The 13810-nt window shown below is 38.5% G+C and overlaps 1 protein-coding gene across 2 annotated transcripts in view; it reads left to right on the top strand.

Annotated features, from left to right (window-relative positions):
• Positions 1 to 661: 661 nt before the first annotated feature.
• The window catches only part of FYTTD1 (forty-two-three domain containing 1), a 31755-nt gene continuing 18606 nt past the window's right edge, over positions 662 to 13810 (top strand). The window contains exons 1-2 of one of the 2 annotated variants that reach the window (XM_025913300.2): positions 662 to 927; positions 6192 to 6320. In XM_025913300.2, coding sequence (XP_025769085.1) covers positions 822 to 927; positions 6192 to 6320 — 235 coding nt within the window. In that variant the 5' untranslated portion in view covers positions 662 to 821. Of the gene's footprint in view, positions 928 to 1468; positions 1957 to 6191; positions 6321 to 13810 lie in introns of those variants that run through there. The other variant, XM_086675158.1, reaches the window with a different exon arrangement.

Below are 13810 nucleotides of genomic sequence, written 5' to 3' on the forward strand. Positions count from 1 at the left end.
TTATGAAGTTTTCCTACCAGGATGATTAGAAAGAAAAATCCCATCAATTCCCAACACAAATGAATTAGAGAAAAATGCAGCCAAACAAGCAGAGGTACTTACCCTTCTCCCAAGGGAAGATGAAGTGTTATTAAGGTAGCTAGTACCGTGCAAAATGTTTTAACAGTGCCGGTTGAGAAGTGGTACAGATACGGGAAACGTTAGCATTTGCTTTTATTGGTAAGGTGACGCAAGAATTGTCACTGCATCTTTTCTTCTGCGTGCAGACGAGGCGACTCCGCATGTTGCAGGTGGAGGAGCTGGCCTGGGAGAGGGGAGCTGGGTCGCAGTTCTGCAATCTAAGCTGGATGGGGTCTACCCTGCCTCTGAGGCTGCATTGCAGTGGGGTGTGAAAGGTTCGTGTGTACCAAAGCTTAGGGAGCCTTTCTGTAGCAGGAAGGAGTGGAGGAACACAATCTCATTTAAGGCATGCGACTCTGACGCGCTGAGGGTCCAGTATTCTCCAATTTGGGCGGAAAGGGAAATAGCGAAAACAGCGGCCCTTGCAAGCGCCCAGAGCAGGGGTGCAATGTTTCCTCCGGTCCATCAAGGGCCGCTAGGATCATGTCCCCGCGTGTAGCCGCTCTCGCCGGCCTCTCGTCTCTGTAGCCTCTCCCCCCCGCAACCCGCCCCCCTCCCGCAGCCGCGGGTGGGAGAGCGAAGGCGCGGCCAGCACGCGTGCGCGTTCCCTCGGTGCAGCTAGTCTGCGTGCGTGAGTGGGAGGTGGCAGGCCTCAGTTTCTGGCCTTCTCCGCTGACTGTTCCAGCGCGACGTCCCCAACCATGAACCGGTTTGGTACCCGGTTAGTGGGAGCCACGGCGACCCCGCCGCCGGCGGCGGCGAAAGCCCGCAGCAATGAAAACCTTGACAAAATTGATATGTCTTTGGGTAAGGAGCGAGTTGGACCGAGTTGGAGTGGGGGGAGGGTGTGGGTGGAACCAAGTAGCGCGGTTTGTGGGGGAAGGGGCCGTTGGCCGCAGTTGTCGGTCGAGTTTTTTTGCGGGTGGGCGGAACCAAGTGAGGGCCCGTGGGGATAAGGGGACCGCCAGCCGCTGCCGCGGTCGGGCCGGAGGGACCCGGGCGTCCCCTCGGCGGGGCCGTGTCTGTGCAGGGACAGTGGGGGCGGATGGCGCTGCGGGCCGGGAGGTGGAGGGTCGAGGGGCGCTACCACTCTTGGGCGACCCCGGCTCTTTGTGAGGAAAACTCCTCGGGTTTCCCCTCGAGCGTGTTCGCTGTGGGCGTTATCAGGCGAGCGAGGGGAAAGGTCCGACCAAGCCGTCCCTCCTGAAGAAAGCCCTTTGAGAGCCCGGCTGGGTCTGCGTTCGGTTAGAGTCGCTGGTTCCGGAGGAGGGCTTGTTGGGCATTTTGTGTGGCCAGGCCTACGCCTGGCGCGGTGCGAGAAACGCAGAGACGCCCCCGGGAGTTGGCCATTTCTGACGGGCGCCAGACCTCGGGGCCACATCGGGGGCGCGGACCCGAGAGCGTTTTTCAGAAAATACCGTCAGACAGGGGCTTCCTCAGATGGTGTTTTACTAGGAGGTGCCTAGAAAGGAGCGCTCCTTAATCAGGCTTAAAGTTTGCTAATTAGGAAAAAAGCAAAAACTGACGGAGACTGACACGGATTAACGGGAAGCTGGGAGAAGCAATGGGGTCCAGCCCATGAGTGGGGTGGTTTGGTGAGGATTATGGAAAAAGGAGGAGGGTTGGGGATTCAGTTGAAAATTCAGACCTAACACAGGTGAGGCATTAGTCTCTGGATTAGCTGGCCTGAAAATTATTCTCTTTTTGTCAAAATTCAAGTTATGGTTATTAGATAGAGTTAGTTCTGCCAGTGCTTTCGGTGGCTTGCGGGTTTTCGGATAAGTGTTTGAAAAGTACCTGAGAGGCGGATGCAGAGGTGTAACTTTCCCAAGGAAGGTATTTTTCTTTTGCTGTGGTTCATCTGCACAGTTTTTATTTGTTTGTTTGTTTTTGTCAAAACTCAAGACCTCTTGGATTTCTGTGATTAGTGCACGTCAGAATCCAATATGTGAATTAAGTAAATCATCAGAAATAATAGGTTTGGCCTCAAGTCTTGTCTTGTTTATAGTAATGAGCTCTAAAGAAATGAGAAACCTTTTCAGCTAAGGCCAAGAAGAATATAATAACAAGTAGTATTGAGCGCTTACTACCTTGCAGGCACTGAACGAAACATTTTATGTGTGTTAACTCAGTTTAGCCTCCTAGTAACTCTGAGGTATGTGCTCCTAATAGTAAAGAGCATTGAATCCAGAACCACACTGTCTCAATTCAGATCCTCTGCCACTTACTAGCCCATGTGGTCACAGGGAACTTGTTTCCCGGTGTTTCATCTGTAAAAAGATGATGATAATGACCGTGCTTATCTCCCTCAGAGGGTTGCTATGTTAAATGATTTAATAGGCATATGTAAACTGCTTAGAACAGTACCTGGTACACAGTAAGCACTATATTTACATATAAACACGATATAAGCCACCGTTGTTATTCCCATTTTACAAAACCTGAGCCATAGGAAAATAACTTGTCCCAAATCATACTAGTAAAAAAAACAAAAACAAAAACCCTGTAGATGTTGCAGGAAATGTTAAACATGTATTTTCATAACCAATTCATTTCTCAAGTTTCTAGGTTCTTTTTTTAACGCATTTTGTTTGGTCGTTAGGATGTTCAAGTGAAGAAAACAGGGATAATTTTCTTTGAGGTAGAAATGAAGTGCTGTGGATAGCTAAAATAGACCTTGGTTTCTTTTCTCTCCCAAGAATATATAGCATTTTTTCCTTTTTTTTTTTTTTTTTTTTTTAAGTTGAGAAGTTTACAGAAATGGGAGGAAGAGATGATACCTGCTTTTTTTTTTTTAATTTTTTTTTTCAACGTTTATTTATTTTTGGGACAGAGAGAGACAGAGCATGAATGGGGGAGGGGCAGAGAGAGAGGGAGACACAGAATCGGAAACAGGCTCCAGGCTCTGAGCCATCAGCCCAGAGCCTGACGCGGGGCTCGAACTCACGGACCGCGAGATCGTGACCTGGCTGAAGTCGGACGCTTAACCGACTGCGCCACCCAGGTGCCCCTATACCTGCTTTTTTAAGTGTATTTTTTTAGTAGTCTCTACACCTGACATGGGGTTGAACTTATGACCCTGAGATCAAGAGTTGCATGCTCTTCTGAGCCAGCCAGGCACCCTGAGAAATTGAGAGAAATAAAATACCTATTTTAGACAGTCATGCTTTGTGAATATTCCATTTTATCAGGTCTGTAGAGGTTTAGAATACGATTTTTGTTTGTTTTAAATGGTGACTGTATGAATTATATGAATATTTATATATATCTACCAAGGTTACCAATAGGTGGCCTCACTCTGGCTCAGTTTCTTAATTTTAAAATAGGTATTATAATACTTCATAGAATTCTTGTGAGAATTAAATGAATACATGTGCAATGTTAGGTACTCTTATTATTACCATATATATCCTCCTATTATCATGTATATATATGTTATTACTGTGTATGGCCCATGTATATGCCCCTATTATTACCATATATATATAATATATATACATATTATATATATATACATACATTATATGTTATATACATACATGTATATTATATATATACATGGACAACATATGTATACATACATACACATATATATATATTCATGGAAGAAACTTTTTCATAAAAGTAGCTCATTGTAATGAATTTTTGTTTTGATACATACTCTGTCTACCTGAGTAGGAAAAAGCGATTTTCTTCTTTTAAATTGGAAGAATCCATAATAGATCATTTAACTTGAGGATTTAGATAATAAAGCATTTAAATATAAAACAATTTTATATTTGTATGCTTTGCTGCTTTTAAATCTTTTTTTATTTTTTATCTTTTTTTATTTTAAGTAGGCTCCATGCCCAATTTATGGCTCATGACTGTGAGATCAAGAGTTGCATGCTTTACTGACTAAGCCAGTCAGGTGCCCCTGCTACTTTTAATTTTTAGTTATGTTTATACTCTAAAATGCCGTATTTCAAAAATAACCTTGTTAGTCAAAATTATACTCTGCCTCTTTTTTTTAATGGTTCCCAGCAAATTCAGTTTTTGTGTGTATTTTCATGGCTCTGAGATTTCAGACTTCTGGTGAAGAATAAGTAGCACTTGTTAAAGGAAAGTAGTGTTTTGAAAGTGTTCAAAAATATTCCCTGTCTCTTGAGAATTTAACATGTTCATGTATCTGATTTCATGAAGCCTTTTTATTTTAAAATAAGTGTTTTTGAGTGTCTTTAACTTGGATGAATTTATGTATATTGAAGGACTGATCTCAAGAAGATAAACTACTTTGGGGAGATTCGAATTATTTTAATGAATATTTGTGATGAAGTTTTAAAGATTACTGCTGGGTTAGGTAATGTAGTAATATATAAGAAAGGATCCCTATAATATATAATTGTTTCTTTTACTTTAGAAAAGACTATATTCATATAGTTGTTAGATTTGTGTTTAGAGCAGCTTGGAAAAAATAATAGAAGTTAGTTTTGTGAAATTTTATGAAGTTGTTGACCAGGTCTATTTGCTTTATCAATTATCAAACGTAATATTGGAGCTGGGACTGTGGAGAAAGTATTTGGATATTTTTTAATTTTTTATTAAAAATTACACCTGACACGGGGCTTGAACTTATGACCATGAGATCAAGAGTCACATGCTCTTCTAACTGAGCCAGCCAGGCACCCTGAAAAATTGAGAGAAATAAGATTTTATTAATATTTGTTAAATATTTATTAATATTTATTTAATTTAGTTATTTGGGTATTTGAGTATTTTTGGCTTCTAGTAACTTTAACATTTGTAAATAGAAATCTAGAGTATAGTTTCCTGACCTTCATTCACATTGTTGTGCTGTGGTTTTAGAGCAATGTTATGTTTGTGAATTACTTTGGTAGGAGAGTTTGAAAGCGAGGCTTTGAAGGATCAGGTAGAAAGAAAAACAAGATAACCCTGAATTATTTTGCTAGAAGAGTGGAGAACCTATAGTACTTTCTTTTTGTGCTATACCTTAATCATGTAGTTTTTTGATTTCATATTTGCTGTTTACTTGTCTGTTTCCATTAATTTTAAAATTTTGTTTTAATGTTTATTTATTTTTGAGAGAGAGGCAGAATGTGAGTCCAGGAGGGGCAGAGAGAGAAAGAGGGAGACACAGAATCCAAAACAGGTTCCAGGCTCTGTTTGAGCTGTTAGCACAGACTCCACGAGGGGCTTGAACCCACAAGCCGTGAGATCATGACCTGAGCAGAAGTCAGATACTTAACTGAGTGAACCACTAGGTGCCCCAAGATGGTCATCTTTAAAAACCGGAGACTTGGGGGAATCTGGGTGGCTCAGTTGGTTAAGCATCTAACTCTTGATTTTGGCTGAGTCACGATCTCATCATTTGTGGGTTTGAGCCCTGCGTTGGGCTCTGTGCTGACAGCATGGAGCCTACTTGGGATTCTCTCTCTGCTTCCCTCTTTGCCCCTCCCCTGCTTGTGCTCTCTCTTTCTCAAAATAAATAAACATTTTTTTAAAAAGCTTAAAAACTGGAGACTTCTGTGATTGTGAAAAGTAAATAAGAGTAATTTTTGTAAACAGATTTTTGCTTATTTATGTGTCAGATAAATACTAGGGATAATGGACATCTTTATTAATTGGTATATCTGCTTTGGGGATTGATTTGAACTTTTCCTACCAAACCTTTCTTTAGTATTCCAAGTATATTGGCTGATTTTTTTTTTCTTACTATTATCCTCTTAGGAAAGTGCTTTCAAAGTAGCAAAGAAGTTGGGAAATCTATCAACTAGAAATTGAGACTGAGTGGGATGCCTGGGTGGCTCAGTCAGTTGGGCATCCAACTTCGGCTTGGGTTATGATCTCGCGGTTCGTGGGTTCGAACCCCACCTCAGGCTCTGTGCTGACAGCTTGGAGCCTGGAGCCCGTTTCGGATTCTGTGTCTCCGTCTCTCTCTGCCCCTCCCCGGCTCACACTCTGTGTCTCTCTCTCTCAAAAATAAATAAACTTAAAAAAAAAAAAAAGAAAATGAGACTGAGTGATTGAGTCATTAAGTTAAAATGAAAATAATTACATTTCCTATATCACAGATGATATCATCAAATTGAATCGAAAGGAGGGAAAAAAGCAGAATTTTCCAAGACTAAATAGAAGACTCCAGCAAAGTAGTGCCCGACAATTCAGGATGAGAGTACGATGGGGAATCCAACAGAATTCTGGTAAGTTTTACAAGTAAGCTTCAATAAAGATCTGTTATTTGTGGGTTCATAGTATATTATTTTTAATACATACTTAAAACATGGAGGAAATATGTTAGTACCCTTTGTGATTACTTTCAGATTTTTGTTTAATATTGAAATCTCGTAAACATGTTAAGTTGCCTTAAGTAGGTGATAATCCTGTTTCTTAACAGTATTATGGGATTTTTAAAGTAACCCCAATGTATAAATAGTATAAATTATATTTAGGGCTACAGTATTGTAAAGGATCTTACATATCATGAGGCCCTCCTCAGGTGTTTCTTTAATAGTTTATATGGTGAATAGTTACATAACTCCAGCATCCACATCTTCAGTGAAAGCATACCACCTCAAAAGACAACTCCATTATTGGAGATAGCTCTATTTACTACAAAGTTCTTTTAATTTGAATTGAATCATGCCTACCTATTAACTCTATGGAGTTACAGGAAACAAACTCCCTTTTCTATATGAGAACTTTTTAAGTGTGTGGAGACTTCTGTTCTACATGGAAAATATTTCCAGAGTGTTTGCATTATCATCTAGGACTTTTAGGATTTGTTAAATCCTCCAGAGGTAACACTTGGAATAGAGTGCCTTAGATATGACCTAATGATCTTGGAACTCTACGTGTATAGCTAATTTTGACACTTTGGAAGCTTATTTATTTATAACCATCTTGTTCCAAAATGAATTTAAGGCAATAACTGAACCCTACTAACTGTATATGACTAATTTATTTTTTGCAGTTATATCAGTGTTTTAGAATAAACTTTTGTTCAAATTAAAAAAAAAAACTCTAGATCTTTTTTTTACACATGTAAAAAATGTTTCATAAACTAGCTCCAAGTTGAGTTTTATCCTGTGTGTTAAAAAAACATAAAAAATCATTATCAGTGGGTTTAACATGATTGTATTTAATTCTATATCTAACAGTTAATATGCCATCATACCCTCAAAATATGTTTGTAACTGAGGTTAGACCCTACAAAAAATTTTATTCCTCTCTAAATTTTTAATTAGAGAATTAAATTTTTAAAAGATTTAAAAATCTAAATTTTTAAATATAAACAAGTAAATTTTGTGACATAATCTAGTTGTAGCAAATATTCAGCACACCATATTATATATGATTTGCTTTAAAATAACTTCAAAGCAAATCATAGAAGCCAGAAATACATTTGTTTACACTAGCCATATGTTAAATATGTGATAAATTTCTTGAACTGACCAGGTTCTCAGGATATTTAAAGATGCGATCTTTTACTTCAAGGATAAGATAGGAAACATGGAGTTGAGAAATGTCATAAGAGAAATTCCAACAGTACTATAGGACTTCAGACAGATATTGTGCTAAGAAAATCAGTGGTGGTTTAATGGATAAGGTGAAATAGGATCTAGTCCATGAAGGATCAGAAAAGCTTTCCTTTTATGGGGGTTATGATCCGGGCCTTAAGATAAATGATATCTAGGGGTAGCTTATGATCTTATAAGATTGAACTTGTGCTTGTTCTCCAATTACATGTGACAGATCCTAAAATAGAACAGCTGTTGCTGTCACTGAATGTGCAGAGAGATAGGAGATTGTCTCAAATTCTGATTGGTTAGAAGTTCAGATTTCCACATTGTAATGTCACTGAGGATGTTAGCTTGAGGTAAGAGAACACTTAAGACAGAGAGCCCTTGGCAGGCTCTCAAATTATTTTTATTTTTATTTATTTTTTTTTTATTAAAAAATTTTTTTTTCAACGTTTATTTATTTTGGGGACAGAGAGAGACAGAGCATGAACGGGGGAGGGGCAGAGAGAGAGGGAGACACAGAATCGGAAACAGGCTCCAGGCTCCGAGCCATCAGCCCAGAGCCTGACGCGGGGCTCGAACTCACGGACCGCGAGATCGTGACCTGGCTGAAGTCGGACACTCAACCGACTGCGCCACCCTGGCACCCCTATTTTTATTTTTTAAAATACCAGGTAACTTTGTATTTTTAAAAATTTTTTTTAATGTTTTATTTGTTTTTGAGAGAGAGAGAGGGACAATGTGAATGGGGGAGGGGCAGAGAGAGAGAGAGAGAGAGGGAGACACAGAATCTGAAGCAGGTTCCAGGCTCTGAGCTTTCAGCACAGAGCCCGATGCGGGGCTCGAACCCATGAACCACAAGATAATGACCTGAGCTGAAATTGAGACGCTTAACCAACTGAGCCATTCAGGCACCCCTCAAATAATTTTTACTTATTATTTTTTAATATTTTATTTTTTGAAGTAATCTCTGCAGCCAACTGTGGGGCTCAAACTTAGAACCCTAGATCAAGAGTCACATGCTATACCACTGAGCCAGTGAGGTGCCCCTCTCAATAAATCATTTTTGATGGTTGAACAAATAAGTGAATAAAATCTTCCTAAATCTTTGCCCAAAATATAGTCACTCATTAAATATTTGTATAAATAACCTAAATATTCTTCAGGGGGGCAATACCATATAGTGACAGTTCTCAAAGTATTGTCCAGGGATCCTGGGGAATCTCCAAGACTCAAGGCATCCATAAGGTCAAAACTATTTTTATAATGATACTAAGACATTAATTGTATTTTCACTCTTATTTGCATGTATAGTGGAGTTTTCCAGAGTCTACATGATGTGTGATAATTAAATTGAATGTGGTAGCAGATATGAAAATCTAGCTATCTTCTATTAAGGCAGACACCAAAGAGATTTGCAAAAATATAAAACAATGCTACCCTTCCTTTTAAATATTTTTGTGGTTTTTTTTTTTAGAAAATGATTGTTATTTTTCATTAAAAATGTTACTTGCCCTGCATTAGGTTTATTGTTGTTTTAATGAAATAACAAAGTTTTTAAATACTTAGTTTTCATTTCTAAAGTGTGATAATATCCATAAACATAAGCCCACAGAAACAAAAATTCTAGAGCTCTCAATAATTAAGGGTATAAAGAGGTCCTGAGACAAAAAATTTGAGAATGCTGTTTCTTTTAGAGGTAGAAGAGACAGGAAAATATTTGTATACTGCTTTGGAAAGGAGCCAGTAATGCATTCACTCTGATTCGACATTTCCCAAAAAAACCCTCAAATCTTTGTGTAAGATTTTTATAACCTCTCAAATCAGACTCCAGAAATTACTGAGGCAAGTCAGTAAGTGTGTGAAAGAAATTCGTGAAGGGATTGAGCAGAGGATTCAAAGATGAAAATTCCTGTCTCTAGTTTTAATTGTTCTCAACCTTGGTCACACCTGTGGAGCATTATAAACTAGAACAATGCTCTGGTTGCACTCCATTTCTACTGAAGCAGAATCTGCAGAAGGAGGGCCTGGGGATTTTTTTTTTTTAAGCTCCATACGTGATTCTGATACATGACTAGGGTTAAACAACTGCTCTAGTACAGCTGAAAATGTGAAGGGACCTTCATAGAGGTAGTAGTTGCAATACTGAGAATGAAGGTACTCTGGAAAGACAGGAGAACTTTTAGAAGGGCTGGAATGGATGAGAACTAAGAAAAGGTGGGGCACCTGGCTGGCTCAGTTCATAGAGCATGCAACTCTTGATCTTGGGGTCATAAGGTCAAGCCCCATGTTGGGTGTAGAGCTTGTTTAAAAAAAGAAAAAAAAAAGTAAGAAAAGACTTATTGTATTAGATGAGGCCTTTAGTACCTCTTTATAATGCCTTTTAGAATACAAGTCACTTACAGAAGGTAAGGAGAGAATTGGGGCTGTATGTATAGGTCTTTCTTAACTTTATGAAACACAACAATGAAAAGGTGAAAAATAGAACCGTTGCTAAAGTTGAGGTACAGCTGGTGAAGTTTGTTCAAAGGTATAAAGAGAGGGAGGGGTTAATGGATGATAAAGTTTGCTAGATGGTAGAGGAGAAGCCACTCATAGAAATAAAAGTGGAAAGGATAATGAGTATGGGAACAGTGACTATAGCACTCAGAAATAGAAAGCACCCAGGAATAGAATTCTATCTTGTACTTTTCTCCTTTTAATCAGTTTTATTCTTGTTAAAGAGACTTTTCTCATGCATCTTTCTCATCGAAGCTTAAAACTTTGGTATAAAAATGGATTCCTCCTCTCTTTAATCTTTCTTTTTGCTCTGCTAATTCATTCATTCTTTTGGAATACTTTCAAATTTCTTTGTTCCACTCCCAATCCTTTATCATGTCTTGTTTGAGTACTACAGTAGCATCTGAATGGTCAGATGGAATGGTCTCACTGCCTTCCTTCTTCCCTCTTCCATTCAGTTTAAGATAATTTTGGGGTGGGTCAGTCAATTAAGCGTCTTGACTTCAGCTTGGGTCATGATCTCATGGTTTGTGGGTTTGAGCCCCACATCGGGCTCTGTGCTGACAGCTCAGAGCCTGGAGCCTGATTCAGATTCTGTGTCTCCCCTCTCTCTGCCCCTCTGTTGCTCGTGCTCTCTCTCTCTCAAAAATAAACAAACATTAAAAAAAAAGGGGGGGGTTGTGGGAGAGGGGGTGGGCTAAATGGGTAAGGGGCATTAAGGAATCTACTCCTAAAATCATTGTTGCCCTATATGCTAACTAACTTGGATGTAAATTAAAAAATAAATAAAAAAGAAAAAAGACCATATGGTTTAAAAAAAAAAAAAAAAGATACTGCTTCTAGACTAATGTAACCCGGTCATGAATTCTGTGACTTCTCATTCCTTGTCAAGTATATTCTTTATCTCCATGTGAAGCATTCTGATTTGAGCCCACCACATCCATTTACTTCTTATTCTTATTCTAAAATTTTTTAGGGTTTATTTATTTATTTAGACAGCAGGGCTCAAACCCAGGAACCATGAGATCATGACCTGAGCTGAAACCAAGAGTCTGATGTTTAACCAACTGAGCCACCCAGGTGCCCCTCTTATCCTTATTCTAAACTGTATCTCTGTATGCTATGGTTATCCATGTCTTTGTACTTTTAACTTTCTATCTTCCTATTCAAATTTTGTCCATTTTATAATGCCTAGCTAAGAGCCCACTTTTTTGGTAATAGTTGCTTTTCTTCTCTTTGGAAATGTGTCCTAGATTATATTTTGCTTTTTATTCTTTAGTTTTTGCAGTTTGGAAAATGTTCAGTTTTGGAGCCATGCAAACTGGCACTTAGAGCAGTAACTGTGCCATTTTCTGTGACATCTGGGTAGTCAATGTTCTTCACCTCACTTCACTCACCTGCAAAATTAAGATGTTAGCGTCAATCTCATCAAGTTCTCGTTTAAAGTACTCGGCCCAATGCATTAGCAGAGTTAACAGTATCTGTTTCATTATTTAATACAAATAAAAATAGTAGTTGTAGATTTAATTAGACAAGTTTCATCAATATGCTTAATCTTTATTTGGTTGCAATTCTAAAAGGAAATAATACATATAACAACAGTAATTTGATTTTCAGGGGGTGTCTGGCTGGCTCAGTCAGAAGAGCATGCAGCTCCTGGTCTCGGGATTGTGAATTCGAGCTCCACGTTGGGTGTAGAGATTACTTAAATAAAACTAAAAACAAAACAAAACAATTTTATTTCAAAATTTTAAAAGTTGTGTTTTTTCCTCATTATAAAAGTAATAGCATCTGCACTTTGGGGTTGAGGCAGAGAACCCAAAAAAGGAACAAATCTGGAAGAACTGCCTGTCACACTGAGTTGCCATGCTGGTGGAAATCACTAGGAAGCCATCTGTGAGTGTGATGCGACTTAAATTCAGTGGAGGATGAGTTGGGCCTAGGAGTAGATCTAGATAGATTCCTAGAACCCAAAATTTAAGGCATTGCTCACACTTAGATTTTGTGCCTTTGGTTCTTCTCTTGCTTCACTGTAGTCTCAGCTTACAGGGGAGGGATAAATGAGTACCACTGGATGTTCCGTGCAACAGAATGAGTCTTTAGGTATACACTGGAATCTGGAAGTAAAAATAAAAATTCCTTCTTTAAAGACGGTCCAGGGGCGCCTGGGTGGCGCAGTCGGTTAAGCGTCCGGCTTCAGCCAGGTCACGATCTCGCGGTCTGTGAGTTCGAGCCCCGCGTCAGGCTCTGGGCTGATGGCTCAGAGCCTGGAGCCTGTTTCCGATTCTATGTCTCCCTCTCTCTCTACCCCTCCCCCATTCATGCTCTGTCTCTCTCTGTCCCAAAAATAAATAAACGTTGAAAAAAAAAAAAAAAAAAAAAAGACGGTCCAGTGCCCTCTACTTACAAAGCTTAACATTATGCCAGTTGGTAAGAGAAATGTTCCTATAACAGAAGTAAGGCAGTAAAGAGTGAAATGGGGGTAATAAACTGGTAAATGCTTCAACCATTATAACAAGCTTTCCCAATTGTCTTGTTGAACTCTGTTCTCAAAATAGGTACACCACACAAAAGCATTCTGGAATTAGATACGTTTGGGAATACATACTCTGTTATACCCAACTTAGAGATTCATCACACATGTTAGTCCTAAGAAATCCTTTAGTAAAGAAAACTATTTTAGCTTTTAGTTTGGACATGAAACTTTTCTGTTAGAAGACCTGTTACTATATTGTAGATGTGTAGTATTATACAGGATACAATTCTGAAGACACTTCCCCCAAAATCAGAGTTAAAATAAAAATGCCCAGTATCACAGTTGTCACTTAGCATGGGTCTCTGAAATTTCTGGCTATTGCATTAAGAAATAGAAGAATTTGAGGTATAATTATTGGAAAAAAGAAGACAGTATCATTTGTAGATAATAATGGTTGTTGCTTAGTAATCCCCAGAAATAATTTGAAAGCCTGTAGAACTAAAAAGTAAGTTCAGTGGGATGACTGATTAAAAGTTATTAATTAAAACTCAATAGCATTCTGTCACCCCAAGAATGACAGTATGAAAATTATTATTAGAAAAGGGATCTTTTTTGTGATTGACCAAAAAAAAAGTAAAAATACCTAGTAATAACCTTAATAAGAAATATACAAGACTTATGTGAGGAAAAGATTAAAGCTTTACTGAGCCAGTTTAGTCACAAAAGAAGTGGAAAGACATACTACATTCATGAATATTGTAAACATGTTAATTATTGAAAAATTAATTATAAATTTAATGTAATTCTTCTTGCAAAGCATCAAAGGATATTAGAACTTGACCCCAGAAAACTGACTTAGAAGCATGACAGTTCATGAATGGAAGAATAGTGATAGCCAAAAACACATAGAAAAGGTCCATTCTCACTAGTAAACTACCAAATAAGACAAGATTTTTTTTTTCAAATACTAAGTGATAAAGATTAAAAAGAATATTCAGTGTTATCAACGATAGGGAAAAAGTGGCACCCTTATGTTCCTGGGAATATGAATAAATAGTCATTCTAGAGGGGATTTTTTTTTTTAAATTTTTTTTAACGTTTATTTATTTTTTTGGGACAGAGAGAGACAGAGCATGAATGGGGGAGGGGCAGAGAGAGGGAGACACAGAATCAGAAACAGGCTCCAGGCTCTGAG

This window comes from Puma concolor, chromosome C2, assembly GCF_028749965.1.
Source record: "Puma concolor isolate L17-30 chromosome C2, mPumCon1.1.hap2, whole genome shotgun sequence".
Lineage (NCBI taxonomy): Eukaryota > Metazoa > Chordata > Mammalia > Carnivora > Felidae > Puma > Puma concolor.